We start from the raw sequence: 23823 nt of genomic DNA, 5'->3' as shown, positions 1-23823 counted from the left end.
CTCCTAATTATGATAGGCAAATTCTGTGGTACACATAAATTTTTTTGGGTGTGATACTCACATTAAGTTATTTAATAGATTATTACTATGTTGTTCAACGTAAATTTCACATTTTCAAATTTTATTTTATTTTTCAATTAACTTTATTTCAAAAAATTCACTTTTTAATGAAAAATTGACGAGTAGTGAAGACGAGCGATGGTGGTGGCTCTGCGCGGTAAATTACCATATTTGATGAAAGAACAAAGGTTAAAAAAACACAGCAAACAAATTTCACGTCTTTGACAATATAATACTACATTACTATTATATAATAAAGTCCAAATTTTAACGAGTAAATAAGTATTTATAACTAATTTAACTCATTTTGGGTATCACGTCTTAAATTGACTGAAGGTACCAGAAATTGTGATGCCGCTTTTCTTCTTATTCTTCATTCGTTCTATTTGGTTTGGACGAAGTCATTCAGTGCCTCATGGACCATTCTTCTCTTTTTTCTTTTAACTTTTTTAATGAGTATGTAAATGTTTTTTACACTAGTGTATAGTAATTAAACTATTTATTTTAAACTGAATAAAAAAATTGAAAACAAAATTTTCCTTAAATTTATCAAGTGATGAAGTAGGATAAATAAGAGGTACTAGTACACTGTTCATGTATATATCTCTCTCTCTCTTTCTCTGAGTTGCGTTGTTTTCTTTCTCTGTGAAGAGAGTTAACCAGTGTTTGGCTTCTTTACCAACGCGCGCGCACGCACGCACACTCTCCCTATAAATATCGTACACACACTGAAATCCCCCCACACTCTCTCTTCTCCTTCCTCTTCTCTCCATTTCCCTTTCTCTTTCTCTTTCTCTGCTCTCAACTCTCTAACCCCAAAATCATTACACACAATGTCGGCTTGCACAGACGAAGACCCTCGTCTCCATGGCATCCGAACTAAGATTCGCGTCGTCCCCAATTTCCCCAAATCGGGTTCGTTCTCCTTCTTCCTCTTCCTCTGTTTTTGTTATTTCCAATTTCTAAGCTCTGTTTTCATGGATTCAAAGGGTTTTTCCCTTAGCTAATGGCTTGGTTTCAATGACAGGTATCATGTTCCAAGACATCACTACTCTTTTGCTCGACCCCAAAGCTTTTAAGGACACCATCGATTTGTTCGTTGAGCGATACAAGGGCAAAAACATTTCTGTTGTTGCAGGTAAAATTATCTTGTCTTTTTTAACAAAAAATTGTATGAACAAGTTGATTTCAAGGTATTTCTGTGTTTTTTCTATGTGGGGGAGGAAGAGGGTGTTGTCACTATGGTTAACTACAAGGTGGTGGGGTCCATGGCTAGGAGAAAGTTGGCCGGACTATGCAGTAATGCTGTACATTGCATATGTTTCTGGTTGTCTTTTTGAATGCTCTTAAGGGACATCATGGAATGGAAATGGAAGACACTGTGTAGGTTTTGAGGGAGTCATTTTTTGTTTGACTATGAGGTCTGGTAAGGCTAGTGGGTTTTGCCATTGATTGCTTTCAAGTTTTTCCTCAGCTTGCTTTCCCCTTCTCTCTTTGTGGCCATGTGCCTGGATCCAATTTGCATGGAGCACCATTGGTGAACGATTTCAACTTGTACAAAAGTGGACCCTCCTCACGCATGTTTTCAACTCGGTGGATTTTGCCCCCACTCCATTATATTATAATTTGTGGGTTCCTCCACTTCACTGTTGAGTGACTTGGAGTTCGTTCTAGTACCTCATTTTTTACTTTTTTGGTCACTCCTTTGTCTGTTTCTGGTTTCTGAATTTCTAATTCCTTGGTGAAACTTGAGTGTCTCTTGTTGTTGCAAATGATGACGAACTTCCAGTAGTTCAGTACTATGCTACTTTGCTTTTTGCTTGGTTTTTCCGATTTGTTTTCTCCTATGTGTACACTGTGTCGTCTTGTACTAGTATTTTTCTACTTTTGACCTTTTTCCCAACATTGGCGGATTTTGCTGGAAACCTTGTGGATTGTTGCTATATGTTGAGCAGGATATGACACGGAGGTTATTGAAACTGGAGCTATTATGTCCTGAGTTCATGTCTAATTTTATAGTATGTTTGGATCAGCTTATCTTTTAATCAATTTTGAACTCAAAAGCTACTTGCAGAAGCTTCTTCCCAGTATTGATTATGTCCTTAGAGCCAATTTGTAGAAGGATTTCGCACTTTAGTAGCTTAGATGTTGATGTTACGCATGCAGTGTTTTTGTGTTCCTGTCCATTGATAAAATATTAGATGCCACATTTTCTGTATTGTTTGTTGGGCCTTTGTTCCTATTTTAGTTTTCTATGTGTGATTAGAGAATGAACTATAATACAATCCGGTTGGCTGAGACTTGTCTTTTGGCGTTTGCATTAGGATTTGTCTGTATGTGCTAATTTGGTTTTTTTTACCAGTTACATATGTCTTTTGTGACACATTCCGAGAAGCTTGTCTTCAATAATAGACAACAGTATAAGATGTAGAATTTGTTTGCGTTTAATAATAGTGTTATATTACCAATTAGAACTGCTGATTGCCTACTGAGTGATGGGTCGTTTGGCATCATCACATTTTAAATGCATTGGTGTTTTCTTGGACTTTTGGGTGTTTGTATCTCTATGAACATAGGATCTTTATGATGATGAGTCACTCCTCCTTTCTTCTTTTTTAATTTTTTGGGCGGGGAAGGTTGTATTTTTTTTAAGTCAGTTTGATTGAGCTTGCATTCTTTTCACCAGATCTGGCATTAGTTCTTCCATCATTGGCAACCTATGCCAACATGGTCTGGTCTCTTGGCCATTGCTAATTTTCAGTCTTTGTCTGCCACTTGTGTTCTAATTTTGCATTCAATTTAGATCCTTAATTGTATTGTAGGGTTCACATTAGAGTTCTTGGTCAGTTTCTATTTACATGGTGGTTTCAGTAACCATGAATCATTTGTGCTATTCATATTATTTGATGACATTAATATTTAAAACTCCCATAATAGGACTTGGAAGCAATTACAAACAGAAATGGTAGATTTTTATATTTTATTTGACTCTTTTGTTATAGGTTTTTAGCTACTTGTAGCACACTATCACTGCTAACAGTTCCTTGATGGTGGACTACATTTCATTTGCAATAGCACATGCTTTATTTTCCATAATCTCATGTTCTGATAAATGATTTTTCTTCCGTAGGAATTGAAGCTCGGGGTTTTATTTTTGGTCCTCCCATTGCACTGGCAATAGGAGCAAAGTTTGTACCATTGAGAAAACCAAAGAAGTTGCCTGGTAAATTTTGATCCCTTGATTTTAATAGTTTTCCTTTACTTTCATTTATATGCTGATTGTATCACTGTTTTAGTGTTATTAATCACATGTTTTTGCAGGATGTTGCCTGTTTCTTTTATGCAATTCTTGTTTTAGTACTTAAATGTTAAATTGCATTCCTGTTGCTCATTGTTTATTAACATTCCTCAATTGATTCTTCATTCTTACTCTGTTTCACCCACCCACATAGCCTATAAATATGTGAAGTAAATATATGAGAGTGGTTTTCCTTGTCCTTGTTTTTGTGTTTCAACCTTGCAAAGCTTGTGGTGGTATGGGTCTTGAGTTATCCAGTTTCTGAAATATAAATATGATTAATAGCTTAATACCTCCTGGTATACGGAGAATTCATTGTGATATGTTCCCATGACAAATAAATTATAAGTTATGTATTTACAGTCAATGAATACAACTACTCGCTTGACCTGTAGTTAGACCATTTAGCCTCTTATGTATCCTTTTTCATTCTGTTTCCTTTTCTTTGTTATATTGAGCAGCTTTCCATGCACTGGTAATCTGAACTCCGGGTTCATGTGCTAATTACAGGGTGTATTGTTGGTTTTCTTCTCATACTATTATATATTTTTATCCATTGCAATCATCAACTAAATGAGAATAAATTATAAAAACTGCTTCAATAAATAAACCTTGAAATATTAATTGTTCGTTGCTCTGGCTTTGTCAAGGTTTCAACTTTGAGTCAACTAATTTGTACTTCTATTCCAGGGAAAGTTATTTCTCAAGAATACATTTTGGAATATGGAAGGGACTGTCTTGAGATGCATGTTGGAGCTGTTGAATCTGGTGAGCGTGCTTTAGTGGTTGATGATTTGATTGCAACTGGTGGAACGCTCTGTGCAGCTATGGACTTGCTAGGTAAAGTGTCTGTAACTGTAAGCAAAGTCTATGTTAAATGAACTGTTATTAAATCAGAATATGACATTCATGTACCTAATGTAGATTCATCAACTTTATCTCTATAGAAGTAGCTTAATTGGTCTACTTCATATGTTTAGTTTCAGTTCTTGCCTGCAGGGATTTGTATCCCCAACTTCGCCTTATTTATCATTTTGACGTGAAAAGGAATAATTGATGAGTATTATATGCATTCATACTAGGAAATTAGGAATAACCCCTTGTGTATAAATGAATAGCATTAATGTTCTTATTACACGTCACCAGTATAAGCTGTCTGTACAGATTAAGTTGAATGTTCTTTGCTGTATTTATGCCAATTTTTTGCTGCACTTTTGCTAACAGACCTGACTTTTGGCACCTTTATTTGCCCCGCTATGTCAAACTTTGGATCTGATTATGTTGATGTTTTTGTGGTCTGTTCAGAACGTGTGGGAGCAGAGGTAGTGGAGTGTGCATGTGTAATTGAACTACCAGAATTGAAGGTATGTGTTGATTGGATTTTCTCAACATTTTTATTTTCGTGTGTTTGATTATCAGTCGAGTCCAATTTATTAGTATTTTCATTCAAATCTATAAGAAGATTTTCGTTCATTTTTTGTCTCTAAGTGAGCGTGCTAACGTCTGTTTACACGACCACTCAGAAGTCTTAGCTGCATGCATTTAAACAGTGAGATTTTCTTTTCATTTAATGGGACCCTTTATGTGGTTGTCCATACAGCTGAACATTTATGGTGCACTTTGTTTTTATACTATTCATGGTTTGCCTGGTTATTTTAACTTGATACATATTTCTAATTTTGATTCACATCTTAAGAGGTTCTTAAGATGTTTTAATTAACGGTTGTGTCTTGATGATTTAGGGTCGTGAACGTTTGAACGGGAAGCCCTTGTATGTGTTGGTGGAATATTTGGATGATTGAGGTCCTCTGCTTCTGCTCTGCTGGTTCTGGCCATGCAATGAAAATGTGGTTTTGGGTGATAATATGTTCATTGGATTCCCATGTTAGCTTAGCTTGTAGTATGAACTATCAAATCAAATTAATGCATTTGTATGACCCACTCTTTGGGTCTCTCATCTCATCTCTGCTTCCCCACCCTTTTCAAATAAATTTATGACTTTGCCTCTGCCTGCTCTGCACTGCAGGATATAAATTCTTGACTTTTTACATGACCAATCTGAAGCGCCCTATAAATTTTGCATTGAAACAAGTTCCTGTCTGAGTGCGTAAAGGACAAATATACTACTCTACTATTTTTAAGCTAAAACATAGTGATTTTAGTTGACTACAATGAGTAAATATATCCTTATTCTTTAGAGACAAATGTGTGTTTTGATAAGAGTTGAGGGTATAATGTGAAAGGATTGAGTCCAATCCTTAAGAAGAGTTATATAAACTTATTTCTCTCGAAGTGAATGGAAGCATCCATTTGTACCGGTGTTAACGGGTATTGGAGTTAAAGAACATGCCTTCAACCAGTCCAGTTGTATCCCCTTGACTTGTAATTGTGCTGTCTTTTTTCTTTTTTTGAGCATGTGAGTCACAATGTAACACGTCACTGATTCGTACATACTAATTGTCCATGTTGTCTCATGGATCCATGTTTAGTCTTGTCTCTGATTCATGTTTTAAAGATATGTTTAATCTCTATAATGTTGAATGTGGTCTCCTATAGTTGTTGGTCGAGTGAAGAAGTATGTCGTTTTTCAAATAAATCTCGTGGGTGTAGGCGGGCTCAGAAATGAGTCGGGATACTTTAACCATAAAGTATGTACATCTACTCGGGTGTATATGCCCTAACTTGAATGAGTGGAAGGTTTCAAGTTCAAATGCTACATACGAGTGAATAAACTCAATTATCAAACACTTCATGAGTTAAATAGATATATTTTGAGCTAACTAAAATGTATTACAAACACTATAAAATGTTAAGTTAAAATCAGTAACTAATCTATTGTCAAAAATAATTTATAATGTTTCAATCTCCCAAAACAGGCAAGATAAAACACTTGGCTTTTAAGCCGAAATTCATGATCCGTTTGCTCAATTTTGTTAATTTTTTTATGCAACTTCAATTTTGTAAATAGAATATTACAATTACTGTAAAAAGAAAAAGAATATTCAGTCACAAAAGCAGTTTGCGCTCTCGTTTTAAAGTATGGGCTAACTAGTTAGAGGTAGGCCTCAAACTGAAATGGAAAATTAATTGTACAATCCCACAACTTTTTTGGGTACATACAATCCCACTAGTTAGAGGTAGGCCTCATAAAGGGAGAAAGCTTTTCCTTATAACGAGAACTCATGAAGGGAAAGGTAATGAATTAAAGAAGTGGAAATTGGAAAGAAAAATAGAGATAGCAGAAAAAAGAAAAGAGACGTAGCAAACCAGCAACTAGCACCTAGAGAGATGAAATTCCGTCATAGAGATTAGAGAGTGACACTTTGTAGTTACTTAATTTTGTCCTTTAAGTTTTTTCATATCATTTCATTATCAGAAAAGTTAAGGTTAGATCTTTGTTTGGACCCCAAAGCGTGACATGCGCTATGCTTCCCTATCACCCTTACCCAATTTTTCATCTTGAAGTTGAGAGTGGGACCTCGTACTCTTACAACGTGTTGAAACTTCTAAACCATATACATCTCGTGTTTCCACTTTCATTGCTTATCCTTACTCTTTACTCTATTTCCATTCATTTTTGGCTTAGCTTATAATTAACATGATGCCCTTTTTAACAGAATTTGAAAGAGAAAGCCTGCTCTGTTTTATTTCTTTTTTGCAGAAATGATAAAACCGCAACTATTATTAGTAATTTCTTTAATTAGAGTGAAACAGGTGACAGAGGGAAAAGAGATAAATAATCATGGAATATAAATAAGTACACAGTTTTGTTTTCTAACTTACTTATATAATATTGATCTTAAAAATAATTTTATTTTCATAAACTTAATTTTAACTGATTTAATTCTATCAAGTTAATTAAGAGTCCACTTGTTTCTAAATTAACTAAACAACACTTATATTCCACACTCAAAAGGTGGTATCTATGACCAACTTTCCACCTCATAGGTTTGAAAATCTATTTCTTTTTCTTATTTGAATGATGGTTTCAACATATGATAATGCCACATGTAATTTCAACATGACAGAACCTTGATACAAAGAGAATAGATTCTTTGATGCCACTTTGACATTGACATTATCATATGAAAATTTGTATTTATTTCTCTATTTATAAAAATTTAATTGATCAATTTAACATTGTAAAATATATTAATTATCATTTTATCAATTAGTTTTTATTTAATTAACAATATATGTATGTTAAATTACAAAATGATAAAGCACTAAAAGAAAACAAATTGTTCACGTGGTGAATCAAAAACTAGACTCGGAATCCCTCAAGGAGACGAACCCTAAATAATCTAGTCGTTTTTGGTATATCAAGTGAACATACATAATTACAATGATATTTGTCATTTGATGGTAGGAAAGGTAAAACCTATACTCAATTCATCTACGACTTTGGGCCCTATACAATCAAGGCCCAAGTAGTCCTATATGTTATAGAATGTTGCATCATTCACCTAATAGGGATCAAATAGTTCATCGCATGATAGGACTACATGCCAATCAAGGAAGGCTTTCGCAGGCATTGATCGAAGAGTTGTCTAAGTTTCACATTATAGATCAAATCAGGTCACTATTGGAATTTTACACGTCCAACACAAGGTTTCAAATGGGGAAGCCTCTTACATTGAAGTTTAAAAACTATGTTTTTGAATTTGTATAGTATTCTCTTAATGGATGCTTTAGTATAAAGAACAAAAGTATTAACTAGTAATTCGAAATTACATATTAAAAACAACTAAATACACAACATGTGGTGTGATGTTTACTACCTTGTCGTTCAACAATATATGAGGACATTTAGCATTCACAATATTACAATACCAAAAAAAATTAAAAGCAGCTAATGAAACGCATGTGGGAGTATGATGCCTTAAACTTTATAAAAGCTTAGTCAGTCCTGAAAATTTACTCAAAAGTTTACTTTAAAATAAACATATTAATTTAAATAAATGGTAACTTACATCTAAATAGAATATAAATGTGTAACAAAAAAAAGAATATAAATGCAATTTATAAATAAGACTAACATCGTGAAATGTTTAAATAAATAATCAAATTTACAATTTTAAAATAAAAATATTAAATAGAATAAAAATCCAATCAATGATGAATTTATCATGTTCACTTTCCACCAAAATAGTTCTAACATTATGTTTGTTAGTAGAGAAAACAAAAACAAAAGAGAGTTTAAGGCAATGTTTTGTTTTATAGAGTTTATTTCCGTTGCTTTACAATGACAAATTTATCACATGCACTATGATGACACTAATGACATGAATGTGAATGGAGGTCTAGAGATAAGCTTTCATTGAATGTCATCCCATCAATATGCAAAGCAAACATAGCCTTTACATTGACATTTATTTGTGTATACATTTCTAATGATAGAAGATTATGTGAGAAAAGTCAGAAAACCAAAAGTTAGGTGGGCTTTGCAGAAAATTAATGTTAAAAGAATTGACTCGGGAAATTGGGATAGAAATAAAAATGGAGCCTAACATAAATTTTATTTCTTTATTAAAAATACCCTACAAATAAACGAAGAGAGATAATTACATTGATTTTTTTTTCTGGTACCAAACGTTTTATCAAAATTAAATTAATTTTAACCTTTTTCTTTCCTTCTTTCCCCCCAATTTTTATCTATATTTTCTCTACTACAAATACAACAATGGCTTAAAATAGACAAGGAAAGTATTAACCATATCAGAATGATATAAAACAAATATTTACGTTGATAGATAAATGCAAGGAAAATAAGTAGGTTCAATACCTCAAAAATCAACATACAATCAATACATACATTCAAAGAGAAAAAATAATTCAGAAAAAAAGTGTTTTTTTCTTTTTCAAAAAAAGAAAAGATTAAGAGGAAGAGCAGTAAATACGTTTTTTTACAATTTATAAATGATAAGAAAACAAGGCAATACAGCACGCGAGTCAAACACAAACAACTCGCCGTTGTCCCCACTCACTGAGTCAAACCCAACTCGCCCATCCAACAACGAGTCCATAAACCCTATTTGTTTCGAAACCCGACCCGCTACGACCCGGCACACCAACATAGCCCTTCTTCCCTTCCCTCCACCGGAGCTCTCATGCGCGCCGCCGCTACCGGAAAACGTGCAGATCGCCGACCCTTTCCCGCCGGGAAACGACCACGCACAAGCCCCGCCGTAAGGACCACCACCCGATGTGGGACCCAAGCAGTGAAACCTCATCACCTCATTCCCATCGGCAACACAACGCGCATTCTCCTCCCAATCCTCGCTCCCCTTCGCCGACCCGGCCCGAACCTTCACCGCCTCACGATACTCCTCGAACCGCGACACCGTGCGTGACCCATTGTGCACCTTGAAAATCATCTCGACCCGACCCGAAAACGGTTTGGGTCCCCAGCTTGTGTGGAAGATAATCTCAACCACGTTCCGCGAAGGATGCCCTTCTGTAAGCTCTGTCAAGGAAGGAAAGCGAGGGTCCGGCGTCGGGGCATGGCGGGTGTTGGTGGTGGTTGTGCTCCGGGAGCGGTTGACAGTGGTTGTTTCGAAATCAGGTTTGGTGGAAGAGGTTGTTGGGTATCTGGAACTTGGGTGTTTCTGGAGTGGTTTTTTGGGCTTGGGTTTGGGCTTGGGCTTGGTGGTGTCGAGAACAACGTCTTTGATGTTTTGAACGCTCTTTCTGCAACTGGCACTGGGGATAAGGTGTTTGGAATTTGGGTGGTAGACATCTTCAAAGGCTTTGGACTTGCATTGCAATGACTTCACCCACCCACTAGCCATTACAAAGAGCAATAACTCTCTGTTTGTGTTTGTGTTTCTGTGTGTAAATGTGTGTGTCTGTATGTTAAAGAAAGAGATGAAAATTTAGTGAGAGAGCTAGGTTTTGTTTGTTGTAAGAAAATGGGGTCTCATATTCTGGTGGTGTTGTGTACAACAGGGAAAGAAGGAGTGGAAGAGACATGGCGCCATAATAAATGGATTTTATTGCTTTCTGAATTCACGCTTCTGCCCTTCTGAAGATTCACGAATTACCCACGTGGACTCTGTCCCCTTCTCTCCTCTTTCTTGTTTTTTCTTACCGAAGATAACCCCACTTCCGGGAGCCGGGATCCTCTCAAGTGTAAAAAAACTTGAGAGTGTCAAGTTTTACCATCTCACCATTAACTTTTGTATATATAATAAATGAAAAATAAAATAAAATAAAATTAATGGTGAGATGATGAAACTTGACACTCTCAAATTATTTTACACATGAGAGGATCCAAACCCCACTTCCGGTAACAATGAGACTTAACTCATCATATTAAGTTGGTAGACCTCTACTAATAAAAGTTTCTCTATACACACCCATCAAAGATTGCACCCTGGATCCCTCTCGTTAAAACAACAAATTTTCATTAATTCTAAACTAAACTAAATTAGGAGTGAGTTCTATATTGATTTTAACTAGCCAAGGTTGAAAAAGTTAATAAAACATGTGTTGGTAGCACTTCTCAAAAGCTAAATAACATGACTATTCATGAAGAAAAAAAGGCTTTATTATTTTTTTTTATTGGCAAATATTAGTGGTTAGTTGTTAATAAGTTAGAAAATCCCTTCAAAGTCCCATCCCAGGATTCGAAACATGGACCTTCCCCTCCCCACCCTTATGTCCCCTAGCTCTCACCACTAGAGCTAAGTAGCTAACCCTCGGGAACAACTTCATTTTATTCAATGTGAACAGAGAAAATTGTGAACCCTAAGAATCCTAATGTGGCAAAATATTATTGGTGCTAAGTGTAATAAATGGTTATTGACTACAAATTTTCAAAGATGGAAAACAAGTGGGCTTGTCATGGCATTTTAACTTCATACTTTCCGTTTCATAACAAGCATAAAATCTTGTAGAAGAAAAATGACGCATTGTCTTGATACATATATACTACAAACCTCATTTTACTTCTGACCGATTCAAGAACATCATCTCAATAGTTGCTTCTCCTTTAATTTTCTGGAAAACTTGCAGAAATTTTGGAAGCACCATCAGCATATATGGTTCCAGTGGTGTGACAGTATTTTAATTTTGCAATGGTAGTAATAGTATTACAAGTAAAAAGTTAACACGTTTTGCTCAGTACTCAATGCATGATTTGAGATTTGGTAGACAAAGCTAGACATTTTTTACAAGAGCTTTAATTAGGAGTAGGAATCATGTATGATTTCCTCTCCGTAATATGTACTATTAAACACTAATGGTAGTACATTTTTAAATACTCATATATTCGTTACCACTATTAAACGCATTTAAAAAAACAATTACTATCTACTCCATTTAATTTTCAGGAAACAGCATTGTGAGTAAGGACACTACAATGATTTTCAGGAGTGGGAGAGTTTGAAAATGTTAGCCCTGCGCATTTATCCATTTATAGTTTTTGTTGTTGTTTCTTGTTTTTCCTTTTAATGACCTAGCTAATAATGCAATTTGATCAGTTGAAGAGCAGGTAATGAAGTCAAGTCACATTCATTCCAATAAAAGCTTTTGCGACCCCTGCCATCTAACTACGAACGCTTGGTGACATTGTTGGTGCTTGAAATCAAAGCTATCATTACTGAGTTGCAGTGTTGGGTCGTCAGTTTCAAGTTTTTGAATTTTGATATAACAGTAAACTCAAGGACACTATTCATTCATTTAATCTTGAGCGCTTTTTCCCAACACCAGGGAGAGGGACCCAAATTAATGGAAATGATAAAAAACACCTGGGGTAGTTTCGTCCATGCACTCTACAATTTTTCCTTCTTAATTATTTCAATGGTACCATAGTACATATATACATATATAGAAATTAAAAAAGAATATACATGCATCGATCAATGATCATGGGAGTTTGGGGTGGAACAGTTGATGTGGGGAATAGAAGAATGGAAACTGGCACGGAGTTGCAAGGGAGCGAGAGAGAAAGAGCATCTATCTAAAAAAGCGCTGAAATTCAAACTTGTAACACGACAAGTTTTCTACCACTTTAATTTCTTTTTAAACTTACCACGTTGTCTTACTATTTAATAATCATGTTTAATTTGGATTAAGGAATTAATACCTCCTCTCCTGCGCATTGTTTATGGATCCAATTCCAGGCTAGCTAGTGTAGGTAGTGAGTCGCTGTTTATAACTTATAGGGACAATGGCATTCAGTTCTAGTAGTATTAGAAGCAGACAATCTTCTTGAGACAATCAAAGCTTCCATAATGAAATCACTGAACGGTACACAAAACTTGACGATTTGCGTCTCAACATGGACAAGCCATTATGAGCAAATTAATTAAATTGCAGTCAAAAGATACACTTTGAATTAGTAACTGATATATTGTGTTGGTGCAATTTAAGTGGGTTGATGTTGCGATTCAACACTTTATTTCTGAAACAATTGGATGAGAGTTTGATTCTCAACTTTTATAAATGAAAAAAAAAACTAATCGGTCAATCCATATTCTTACTGCGCCGATCGTGAGAGATAAAAAACCTGTGACACAATCTATTTTTACATGAAAATTTATACCAACTTTGGTGATATAGACTAGTACTACTAGTAGTATTATGAAAGGATCCAAATTAAAATCTAAAAAAAGAAAATGGGGTGGTTGGGAAATGGGAAATGAAAGGAAGTTGGGAGTGCGGCCGGTGGAGTGGAAATGTTGCCAGCCTTTGCTCTCACGCCTGAGGAATCCATTCGAGCTTATCCCCGGGAAATGCGTACCTCTAGGCGTGCTTCTACTTCTAATTCCATATGTTCAACACCAAACCTCTAAAATACGATTATGCTTTTATAACTTCTTTTCAAAAGAATTAAAAAGATGTATAGTAGTATATTTTATTCCTTTAATACTTTGATGAATATAATTTCCATTATGCCATGCTACATAAAATCACATTTTTCTAGTGTTTACAAATATATTATGATCTACCAGAAACAATCATGTGCGAACCAAAAACATTCACATTATGGTAAAGTTTACTATTTATGTGAAGGTTTTTTTCATCCACGCGATTCAAACTCGTGACATTGCTTAAGAGAAATCTAGAATATACTAACATCTTATTGGTAATTAGTACTAATTGTTTTAAACTATATAACATATACACATAAATAAAAATAATATTTTCTTCCATTTCTTGATTGGTTAGCCAAGTGAGATAATACTAAAAAGAGTAAAATACACTCACCCCCCTCAAGATTTGTGAGAATAACACTTAGCTCCATTCTTATCCAAAATATGCACTCCACCCCAATAATAATCTCACAATTACACTTAACTCAATTCTTCTCTAAATTCTACACTCCACCCCACCCCCTTTAACACCATCCAAAAGATGCTAACGGAATATTCTTTTAACTCAAAATTAATTAATTTAAATATAAATACATTACATTATCTTCTAACTAAATAATAAATATACTTGTTTTTTAAAAAAAAAAGTAGCACGAGATAATCATTGCTCATTCAAGTAAACAAATCCTTGTTATTTGGAGGGCAGCACAAATGATTTACAATAAAGCATGTTCTGGCCTTCTTGGTGTAATTCAAAATTCATAGAACTAGAACATTTCTTAAACGAGAACAACTTCTGTTTTACTTCTTCCATATCTGAGTTACGTAGCTTCCAGCTAAGTTTGAAATCATCCTCTTCAAGGCAAAAACATTTTCCATCACAAATTTAGCAAAACTTAACTCAATGTCAGAACCATCAAAACTCAAAAACTTTACCACTAAGTTTACTACAAAAATTTGTCAATAAGTTTACTAAACTTTCAAAATATAATTGTGTTATGACGATATGTGATTACCTTAGTTATTAGGTTGTATGAGCACTTAAGCACATGGCATTTTAAGTTCTAAAATATATGTTGTTTAAGGTTATACACAGGTATTAAGAACTCATCATTTGATAAATATTTTGACTGAAATACTCCATATTTAAATTTGAGTTATATTAGAGAGAGAAATATTTTGACCATAATAAACATCAAGTTTAATTATTATTTTTTATTTGGAGGTATTCAAAATATTTTATAAATATTTAGAATATTTACAAAATTATAGTACAATTATTATTTGGTTAGAGGATAATGTGATTTATTTATCATTTATATTTTAATTAATTAATTTGAGTTAAAGGAATATTCCGTTAGCATCTTTTGGATGATGTTAAAGGGGTGGGGTGGAGTGAAGATTTCAGAGAAGAATTGAGCTAAGTGTAATTATGAGATTATTATTGGGGTGGAGTGTATATTTTGGATAAAAATGGAGTTAAGTGTTATTCTCACAAACCTTGAGGGAGGTGAGTGTATTTTACTCTACTAAAAAAGCATAGTAGTAATCAAAAGGTTCATAATAATTCCACCCAGCGGCGGAAATATATTTTATCCAGATTAAAAAAAAGACACACATTCAAAGCTAGTGAGAACGAACTCAAAGAAGTTAATTAATGACAGTGAAAAGACAATGGAGTTGGTAGGCATACTGCGAGCAATGCGGCAACATATTGATTACTGGATTGCCAACATAATTAGTCGTATTTCACAAGTTGGGTAAGTATTATCACTCAAAGCATTTTATTTTGAACTGATAATTGATATTCTAGGAAATAAATTGATAATTTACTACATATTTGAAATTTGGTGAGATAGTTGCAAGTTGGGCTGTGTAGAGACAGTGGAGTGAAATAAGTTTGAACATTGGCAGAAAAGGCCAACCAAATCAAGTATGATCAGTATATGGCTTTTGTTAAAAGAAACGACGGAGAATAAGTTATGCGTTGCTAATCATGTTGTCTTCATAAACAGTAGATTTTGCAAATCAATGTGTCTTTACTGACAAAGTTGATGAAGAGGACCCATCTCCATGACCGGCCAACTTACGAAATGGACGCATAATACCTTTCAGGTTTGCAGCTCAAGAGGAGTACGACATTTGACTTATGGCTCCTTAGATGAAAAGAACGAGTTGGCTCCTTTTGTTTAAGAGTGTAGAGAATAGAATGAAAGAAGATTAATTAGTTTTGTATGAAATACATTTGAACTTTAAATATATAAATATTTATAAATAAAAAAAGATGATATGTAAAATGTGAATTGAAAGTGAATAAAAAATGCACACTATCGATCTCCAGTTTTTTTTTTTCTCTTCAAGTTGGCGAAACCACACAAAGTTGAGAACATCCACCATTGTGCAAGCTCATCCACTGTAAACCTTCCTATATGTTTTTTTTTTCCTTGATGGCAATATATAAAACTTCTCTTGATATGTTGGCTTTTTGAAGTTTTTGTGGCTTCTTAAATGCTTTTCCTGTTCGTTGTTCAGGGTTAGGTAGACCACGAGCTTGTCGATTGTGTTTGTTTTAGGAAGACGGTCTTGATGTGTAAATTGTGAATACCTTTTTAAGTCATATTTTCTTTACGATTAAATACTCTGATTAGTTTTTGAGATGCAAATTTTAGTTGCTTATAATCTCCATGCAACTCATGCATTGACACTATTCTTAAGACTGACATGATCTATATATCAAGAGTTATTTTTGTTGATCTTTCTTTTATTTGTCGAATTCGCAATAAAGCTGCTAAATTTTTAACAAAGAAATCTTTTTCATTTTTCAATTCTATTTAAATTGAAGATGTACCTCCTGTTCTTATTTCTTTAATTTAACATGATGTAATTGCCTCAACCTCTTTCCTCGGTGGATATAAGAAGTGTTCATTTTATTTTAAACAAAAGCTAAGGTCTTTTAAAAAAATTAAGGTCAACAAAGTCATCTCACCCTTTATTATATACTACATTATTATACATTTTGCGGATGAAATGATTGTCAATAAATAGAAACATAAATAATTGACAAAAAAAACATAAATAATTGACAAAAAAATGTTTGGTTATATCCAAGTTCTGCAAAGGCTTCGATGATGTAGGAGTGAATTTCGGATTCGTTAGTGATTTAATCACATGCACATGCGTTTACTACGTGCCAATTAGGACCCATATGATATGTGTGTATGTTGAAGTCTTTTTTTTTGTCACTGTATGTTGAAGTCTTTACAGTTGATATTTACACGCATTATATACTAAATCAATAATTTAAAATAATGTATGGTTACATTATTAATTTATATTGTATAAATATCAACTGTAAAGATAAAGTTGAATAATGTTTGAAATATTCTTTATATCAAAAAAATGTTTCCAATAAACTACCACTTATTTGACTTTCGATATAATGACTCAAACAGTTTGTCATTTTATTTGGGAAAAAGTCAATCATTAAAAAATAGTGTATTTTTGCAAAATTGTTTAACAGCTCAAAAGAGGCCGTGAAATTTTTCTTTTTGTTTCCCAGCATGAAATACAGCGGGAAGTCGTGAGAGTAATTCTCCAAGACATATTGGCCCAGTTTGGAAGAGCTTATTTGAGCTTATCTGACAACATAAGCTCTTATGTCAGTGTTTGGGATGGCTTATGCAAACAGCTTATGACCTGCCATAAGCTATTTTCAGCTTATTTTCATAAGCTACTCAGGATAGCTTATGAAAAACAGCTTATGCTTATATACAGCTTATTTTTAATTTATTTTAATAAATTTGCAAAAATAGCTTATGAATAAGCACTTATGTCATAAGCGCTTATGACCATAAGTGCTTAATTAAACTGTTTTTCCAAACGGGGCCAAAATGACGTTTATACAAATCGCTTTCAGCTAATGCATCGTTGTTGCCACCGTCATTGAATCTTCAATGTATCACACGTCATCCGATCCCAATTGTCATCACAACAACAACCACTGTGAGCAGAACCTTTTATTATGACGTGCGTATAGATAAGGAACTATACAGTTAAGAAGATCGAGCTTATAAAATTTTATATATATTATCAATAACAACAAGATGCATCCAATACAAGGCAGAAATTTGATACTATGTATGAAATTACACAGTTAAAAAGTGCTAATAATATTTCAGTGCCGCTTAGTACAGCTTTGTGAGTAGGAGTATCTTTGAGAATTGTGAATAGAGTACACCAAAGACAGGAACCTTGAATTGTAACCCCAGTTCTTACTAACTAGCTAGCTAGATAAGGGGAATTATTTTGCTTTTGGTCTCAATCAGTTGTTGCACACCACCAATATGGATTCTCGTGTGATCCTTGGAACAACATAACAAATTAAATGAGGCCTTTGAAATTTAATATATGTTAGACCAGTCAAGGCATGTCCTCATCCACGAGATCACAATCAAACTCATATTAGGACAAGGATGATCAGAGCTCTGAACATGGACAATGATGAGGCATTTCTCAGATTTGAACGAATTAATTAGTGAGTTTGTTGTCATTTGGCCATGGAAACGTTACAATTATTTTTTGGACCCATGCATGTGGTATCATCACTCTCATATTCTGAGGATCTATGATGCTTCATATGAAAAAGCTAACAGAGGACGACTCAACCAAATGGGATATTGGAGGCAGATATTGCAGAACTTTATGCCTTTCTAATTCTGCCATGCATTCAGTTAAAATTACTGAAAACTGACACCATCTGGAAATCGAAGTGATACAAGATTTTGTAGAGAAGAAGACACAGTAGCCATCATTTGAATTTTTTCTCCTTACCCTGCTGATCCATGAGTTACTTTTTCTGTTCAGTTTTTCCCTTGAAGGACTTCTAAAATCACATTTAGCTTTGAACACTTGTTGTCTGCCATTGTTAATTTCTTCAAATTAATCAGAAGGATTTCTTCTGCGTTAACATGGTAACCAAACTTATCTGAACAACTGATCCTATGCCAGTAAAATTGCCACTACTTCAAAAGTACCTCAGGCATTTGAATTTCTAACACTCTAACTTATATACTAACATTTTGGGATCTAAGCCACTTATATTATATGAGTCTACCTTTCAACATTGCCTCTCAAGTCTCAAGTTCAATTGGACATACAGATTTTGTTGGACTTGTTTTGTCTAGACTGGACTCAAACAGAATATCATAAACCATGTGTAGGTTCATGCTCTTTGTGTCTGAACTTTTTTTTTGGTCGAATTTTGTGTCCGAACTTGCGTACGTACAAGATTTTGTTGGACTTGTTGTCTATAGACATGAACCCATTTTTATTTTTTCCTTATATCTGTTTTTTTTTTTCTTAGGGCCTCCTTTGGATCATGGGCCGTGAAACAAGACTGCCTATATCAAAACATGAATCAGATTGATGAAATAGCTGAAATGAACAAGACTGGTTACGGAGAAAAGAAAACCATACATTTCATTTTCTTTCTCTTTTCCTCAATTTAAAAAAAAGCACAAAGAAAATGGTTTACAAGGGACTCGAGTTGCTCCTCCAAGGGCGTGGGTTCGAAATCTCTACAAACAGAAATATCAAGTTGGTGGACATTCTTACTTAGGAAGATTCTCTAACGTTCTAGCATGCTACTTGAGTAAGTATTTGTTAGCCTCCGCTGGAGTAATAGAGTAGACAATTTTCTTCTGCCAGAATCCTTAATATGTCAATGACACCCTGCCTGGAAATGCCTCTTTGCCCCCCTTACAATTGTGTTTATCTAGTGGCGTGTCCAATGTGAACGAGATTCAATGAATTCATTAAGTGAGATCCTTTCACAACACAATGTGCAGCGATATTTAGAATGTCAACGTTTCAACACAAAAACAAACATATAATTGATTGTTAGAACGTTTTCTTCCATGTAAAAATATAATTGATTAGCTTATTAATTAATACAAGTTGCTGCATCTTATTACAAAAAAATAAAGATAAAATAAGTGAAAAGGTTGCTAGGAGAAAATTCCAAAGCATGGAATTTGGTTGTGTCTTTCTATGCTGTGGGGTCATCATATCTACTCTTGTAAGGTATCCTCAGCAAGCTTCTTGTCCTTGTACACATACCAGTTTGCACATACCAAGTATAAAAACAAATTTACAACACTAAGCGCAGCCAAAAGCCAGTAATAGTCATAAAGCCTCCCTTGGTTAAGATTATTTGCAATCCATGGCTTGTTTGGGCCTGTCATTTTGTTCACAAAACCCACCAATAAAGAGCTCAAGAAAAAACCAAAGGCCCGTGAGCTTAAGAATAGGCCCATGCTCATGGTTTTCATCCCATCTGGACATTCTCTAAGGAAGAAGTCTAACTGCCCCAGGTACATAAGGGCTTCCCCAATACCCACAATGGCGAATTGTGGTACCAACCAAAAAACACTCATTGGGATAATTTCCTTTGCATCATGCACCAAACCATGTGATTCAGCAAATCTCAAACGCTTAATTTCTACAAACGCTGCCGCCACCATGGATAGGACTGAGAGTACTAAAGCAACTCCAGTGTGTTGCAAAGGGGTGAGCCCTTGTGGGTTGTTGAGCGCTTTCCTTGCTATCGGAGCGACAAAGCGGTCATAGAAGGGGACGGTGAGGAGAATGGTGCCGATTAAGAAGACGGTCATTGACCCCGCCGGAAATGTGAATGATTTTCCAATGCGGCGGTCCATGGTGGTCGCCTGTGATACTGAAAGTGTCATCATTTGAACTTGAACAGTCCAAAACATGATGGTTGTGGCCCAAATTGGTAGCATTCTGATCACCAATTTCACTTCTTCCACATCTGTTAAGGTAGTAAGATACCACTTCCTCATCACTGTGATTCCACCAGTGCTTTCTGAGTCCTTGATTGCAGCTCTGTCCAAGAAGCTGTTGCATCAATAAAATATCCATCAATATATGATTCTTGAGCTAAAACCAAGGACATAGTTTGTGTGTGTATATACGTTCTAGAATCAAATTAAATCACAATCATTCTTTTATACATGTACCGTTAAACTTGTTATTGCTATCATATGATATATAGTTATCTTTTGTTTGTTATCATTTGGCAGAAAGCAATGCTTGGGTTGGGGGACATTGCAGCGGCAAAAAAAATTCTTAATTCAAAAGTCAGCAGAAGATATTTGTGCAATACAAATCATCACATCCACATGAATGGATAACAATATATTATGACGCACTTTAACTGTCACCCTAATGTCACCCTAATGGATCAATCAAAGAGTTTATGAAAGTTCTTTTTTTTATGAAAGTTCTTATCCACATAAAATAGTTTGTCTCCCTAAGTAAATCACTATAGCTTTAGCAGCCAAATAATAATTTAATTTGTCTTGAAAACTTCCACCATGTCAAAATATTACTGCTAAAATGTGATTTCATAAATTGTGAATTAGATGGATCGAATTTCTCTATTTCCAAATGGTGTCTCATTTCTTATATAAAGCAATGAAATTATGTCATGTCAATAAAAAATATTTAGAATCTTAATTACTGAGAAATGTTACCGGAACTGCTTGCTATGTGGCAACCTCTGCTTCTTGATCCTCCCTGCTTCATCTAAGATGTCCTCCTCATTAAACAACAATGAGGAATCAGACGGCAATTGCAAGCGCCTCTTACTCCAAGCCGCCACAAACACCTCCGCAATCTGAGTCAGAGGGCTCCCCACCGGTTTCTTGTACCGGTACTTCTTGGTGCCCAACATGAACACAACAAGCGCGAACAGAATCGCACAGGTACAGATTCCATAGCCCCACGGTCTTCCTTGGTTATCTTGAATGTACACAAGAACGGTCACTGCAGCTAAAGATCCTATGTTCACAACAAAGTAGTACCAGTTTAGGAATTTAACCATGTCATTCTTCTCTTCTTTCTCCGAATCATCAAACTGATCTGAACCGAACCCAGGGACACTTGATTTCACACCGCCGGTGCCGAGAGCCGTCACGTAAAGTGCTAAAAACAACACCGTCAGCTGCGTGTTGGTTGCGCGTACGCAGGGCGTACCTTCCATGCATTTTGGAGGACTTAGGCTCGGAACTGTAGTTGATATCGTCAAAAGTGCAACTCCCTATTAAATATAATATAAATTTGGCCACATCGAATTAGAAAGAACATAACTTAATTAATATCGCAATAAAAAATCAAATATAAAAGGTTTTAGATTCTCCTACAGTTGCTTGAACGGCGGCAAAGACGACGATATTGAGGTATCTGTCCAAGAAGTGACAGAAAAAATCCAATAAGCAATCACGGGTCACGACACATATATATTTGAATAAAATATGCCAAATATCGTTCTGTTTATTTGGATAAATATGAAAATTGTTGTGAATTACAAAAGGAGAAGCACGTTATTTTATTTTTTTTACAAAAATGCTAAAATAGAGAGAATAGCGTTAATGACATGTTGAGGTGATCATCAATGATTCGCTCTTAAATAGGAGGTGGGTGGATATCTTCGAGAAAAGTTGTCCCAACCGAAATTTTACTATACGTAATGGGTTCGAATCCTCAACTTATAAGGAGGTAAGAGTTAAATCAAAACTTGTGGCCAAGTAGTTCCAAACACACCCAAGTTGTAGATATATAATGTAAAAAAAATTGGTTTGAAATATAAAGGACTTTATGAATTAGGATATTATATATAAGTGGTTTTAACTTTTAAATTACTAACTTTACCCAGAAGGGATATCACTGAAAAAAATCCCAATTATATAAGTGATAATCTAAGGGACAAGATTACAAGAAGGAACCAACCTTCCAATATAAGTGTCGGCTAGAAATCCACCAAATAAACAGAGCATGAAAGAGGTTCCCACGAAATTGGTAACTAAATTGGCGGAGGCAGCATTGCCCAAATGCATCGTCCCCGTCAAATACGTTACCAGATTGACCGTGATGCCCAGTGTTGTCAACCTCTCCATCACTTCTCCTCCTGATCATGATAACAATAACAAATTAAACATGCACCAAATCTGATCAATAAAATTGCATATATACGTTTACACCAAAGTGTGTAAATAAATAAGAGAGGTATTATATGGTTGTTTATGAGATATTGACCTAAAATCATGGTAGCTGCAGTCCAACCACCGGTTTTAGACCTCTCTGCTGGGAGGCCTTGGTAGTCACAAGCATCAGGGACAGTTTTCCCTCGTGTTGTTGTGGGCAGAGTGGCCATTGAAGGTACGTGAAAGATGAAAGAAGAAGTAGTTGGTATAATGAATGGTACGAGGAGCAGACGGCAGAGGTTTTGGCCTTTATATATAGACAGACACTAAGGGTACGGAGCAAGAATCGACTGCAAGCGATTAGGACATGTAGGTTAATAACAACAGTGATATTAATCAATATTTGATGCATATTGTTCTTTACGTTATTATAATACTTATAAAATGGTTGGAAGATATTTTATCAGCCCTATACTATACATCCTCACGTAGCAAAACAGAGATCGAATACATGTTGGAAAAATTTATGAAAAATAAAAATTGTCAGCACCGACAATTATAAATATAATGAGCATTGAAAGAACTTATCAGTTTGGCATGCAGACTTAAGACTATTTCGCCACCGCAAGTAGATTAGTCATTACAGATGGTCTCGTAGTTAATACTCTCGGAGATACCAAAACAACTACTTGCTGACTCTGTATATAAAACAACAAGGGCATAGAAATAACTCTGATGAATTGCTTGTTAAAACTTTTCTATTTGGTATATTGGTACTGAAACTTTAGCGGCGCCTTTAATATGACAATGTCACAATGGTTTTACAATACTTCTGTCCAAAAGAAACCCAGAAAACTTTGTGACCAGTCTTTTCCAATGTCGGCAATGACATATAATAACACTAAACTAATTTTAACGAAATCTAAAAAACCATAAAATGTCTTCTGTGTAAGCTACATTTTGACAGAATACATGAAGGGTGGCCGATATGTAAGGAAAAATGATCAATCATGTGTTGTTTAAAAATTATTCGTTGTTTGTTTCGTCTCGTAAGATTCTTCATTGCTGTTCAAATATATATTTATCTCCCTGAATAGTTGGCATTAGTGGACCAATTCAAAACCACAAAAATTGATAATAATTAAAAGATAAAAACAAAGAATAAAATTTAGTGTTAAAATAAACAAATAAAATAAAACATGATAGGTGATGTAATATTGAATTGAATGAGGGGTGAGCATTGATAAATATTTAAAAATTGTAATGGTTACACTTAAATAATTGTAAGTGCAAAAAATTAAAAAATTAAAGATATGTAATGAAACGAGGAAAAAAATAAAACATCCACCAAAAAAAGCGAGAAAAATAGAAAGATAGGGTTTATGCATTTCTGAATAATTTGAAGATGATAAATTCTACCTACTTGTTTGTAGAGATTTCGTACCTTCTTAGAAAGATAGGGATATGGTTCAATGTTTATCGAATACATCACTTATTTAAATTTATAGACACTGGTGCTCAAGTTGATTATATACCAAATTTCTTCGTCATGCATTAGATTCTATGGGAGTTTATGATCTTCTGAATTTGATCAATTTCGGCAACCAAAAAAAATAGAATCACCATAAAATTTGGATATGTTACA

General features: G+C 34.7%; 3 protein-coding genes across 3 annotated transcripts; 1 reads left to right on the top strand and 2 right to left on the bottom strand.

Annotated features, from left to right (window-relative positions):
* Window positions 1–637: 637 nt before the first annotated feature.
* On the top strand, window positions 638–5415 carry LOC130741073 (adenine phosphoribosyltransferase 3-like). The gene is made up of 6 exons (XM_057593858.1): window positions 638–975; window positions 1088–1198; window positions 3191–3283; window positions 4049–4198; window positions 4664–4722; window positions 5101–5415. Exons 1-6 carry the CDS (start codon window positions 894–896, stop codon window positions 5158–5160), a joined length of 555 nt encoding a protein of 184 aa, XP_057449841.1. The 5' UTR covers window positions 638–893; the 3' UTR covers window positions 5161–5415.
* Window positions 5416–9112: 3697 nt separating this feature from the next.
* On the bottom strand, window positions 9113–10317 carry LOC130741072 (uncharacterized). Its single transcript, XM_057593855.1, has one exon. The coding sequence runs from the start codon at window positions 10147–10149 to the stop codon at window positions 9265–9267; it is 885 nt and encodes a 294-aa protein (XP_057449838.1). The 5' UTR covers window positions 10150–10317; the 3' UTR covers window positions 9113–9264.
* Window positions 10318–19083: 8766 nt separating this feature from the next.
* LOC130741071 (protein NRT1/ PTR FAMILY 6.3-like) lies at window positions 19084–22939 on the bottom strand. The gene is made up of 5 exons (XM_057593854.1): window positions 22291–22939; window positions 21985–22162; window positions 21399–21438; window positions 20730–21295; window positions 19084–20091 (listed from the first exon to the last, which is right to left on the bottom strand). Exons 1-5 carry the CDS (start codon window positions 22406–22408, stop codon window positions 19245–19247), a joined length of 1749 nt encoding a protein of 582 aa, XP_057449837.1. The 5' UTR covers window positions 22409–22939; the 3' UTR covers window positions 19084–19244.
* Window positions 22940–23823: the final 884 nt, after the last annotated feature.

Source organism: Lotus japonicus, chromosome 2 (assembly GCF_012489685.1).
Source record: "Lotus japonicus ecotype B-129 chromosome 2, LjGifu_v1.2".
Lineage (NCBI taxonomy): Eukaryota > Viridiplantae > Streptophyta > Magnoliopsida > Fabales > Fabaceae > Lotus > Lotus japonicus.
Note: the sequence above shows the minus strand (reverse complement) of the source record. Positions and strands in the feature narration are given on the sequence as shown.

What these genes read in the sequence shown, in the direction of transcription:
- LOC130741072 (XM_057593855.1), bottom strand. Translation starts at nt 10,149, where the DNA reads ATGGCTAGTGGGTGGGTGAAGTCATTGCAATGCAAGTCCAAAGCCTTT.
- LOC130741073 (XM_057593858.1), top strand. Translation starts at nt 894, where the DNA reads ATGTCGGCTTGCACAGACGAAGACCCTCGTCTCCATGGCATCCGAACT. An exon ending in AAAACCAAAGAAGTTGCCTG is followed by an intron (nt 3,284 to 4,048) that starts GTAAATTTTGAT and finishes CTTCTATTCCAG; the next exon opens with GGAAAGTTATTTCTCAAGAA. An exon ending in TGCAGCTATGGACTTGCTAG is followed by an intron (nt 4,199 to 4,663) that starts GTAAAGTGTCTG and finishes TGGTCTGTTCAG; the next exon opens with AACGTGTGGGAGCAGAGGTA.
- LOC130741071 (XM_057593854.1), bottom strand. Translation starts at nt 22,408, where the DNA reads ATGGCCACTCTGCCCACAACAACACGAGGGAAAACTGTCCCTGATGCT. An exon ending in TGCAGCTACCATGATTTTAG is followed by an intron (nt 22,163 to 22,290) that starts GTCAATATCTCA and finishes TATCATGATCAG; the next exon opens with GAGGAGAAGTGATGGAGAGG. An exon ending in GCCGACACTTATATTGGAAG is followed by an intron (nt 21,439 to 21,984) that starts GTTGGTTCCTTC and finishes CTTCTTGGACAG; the next exon opens with ATACCTCAATATCGTCGTCT.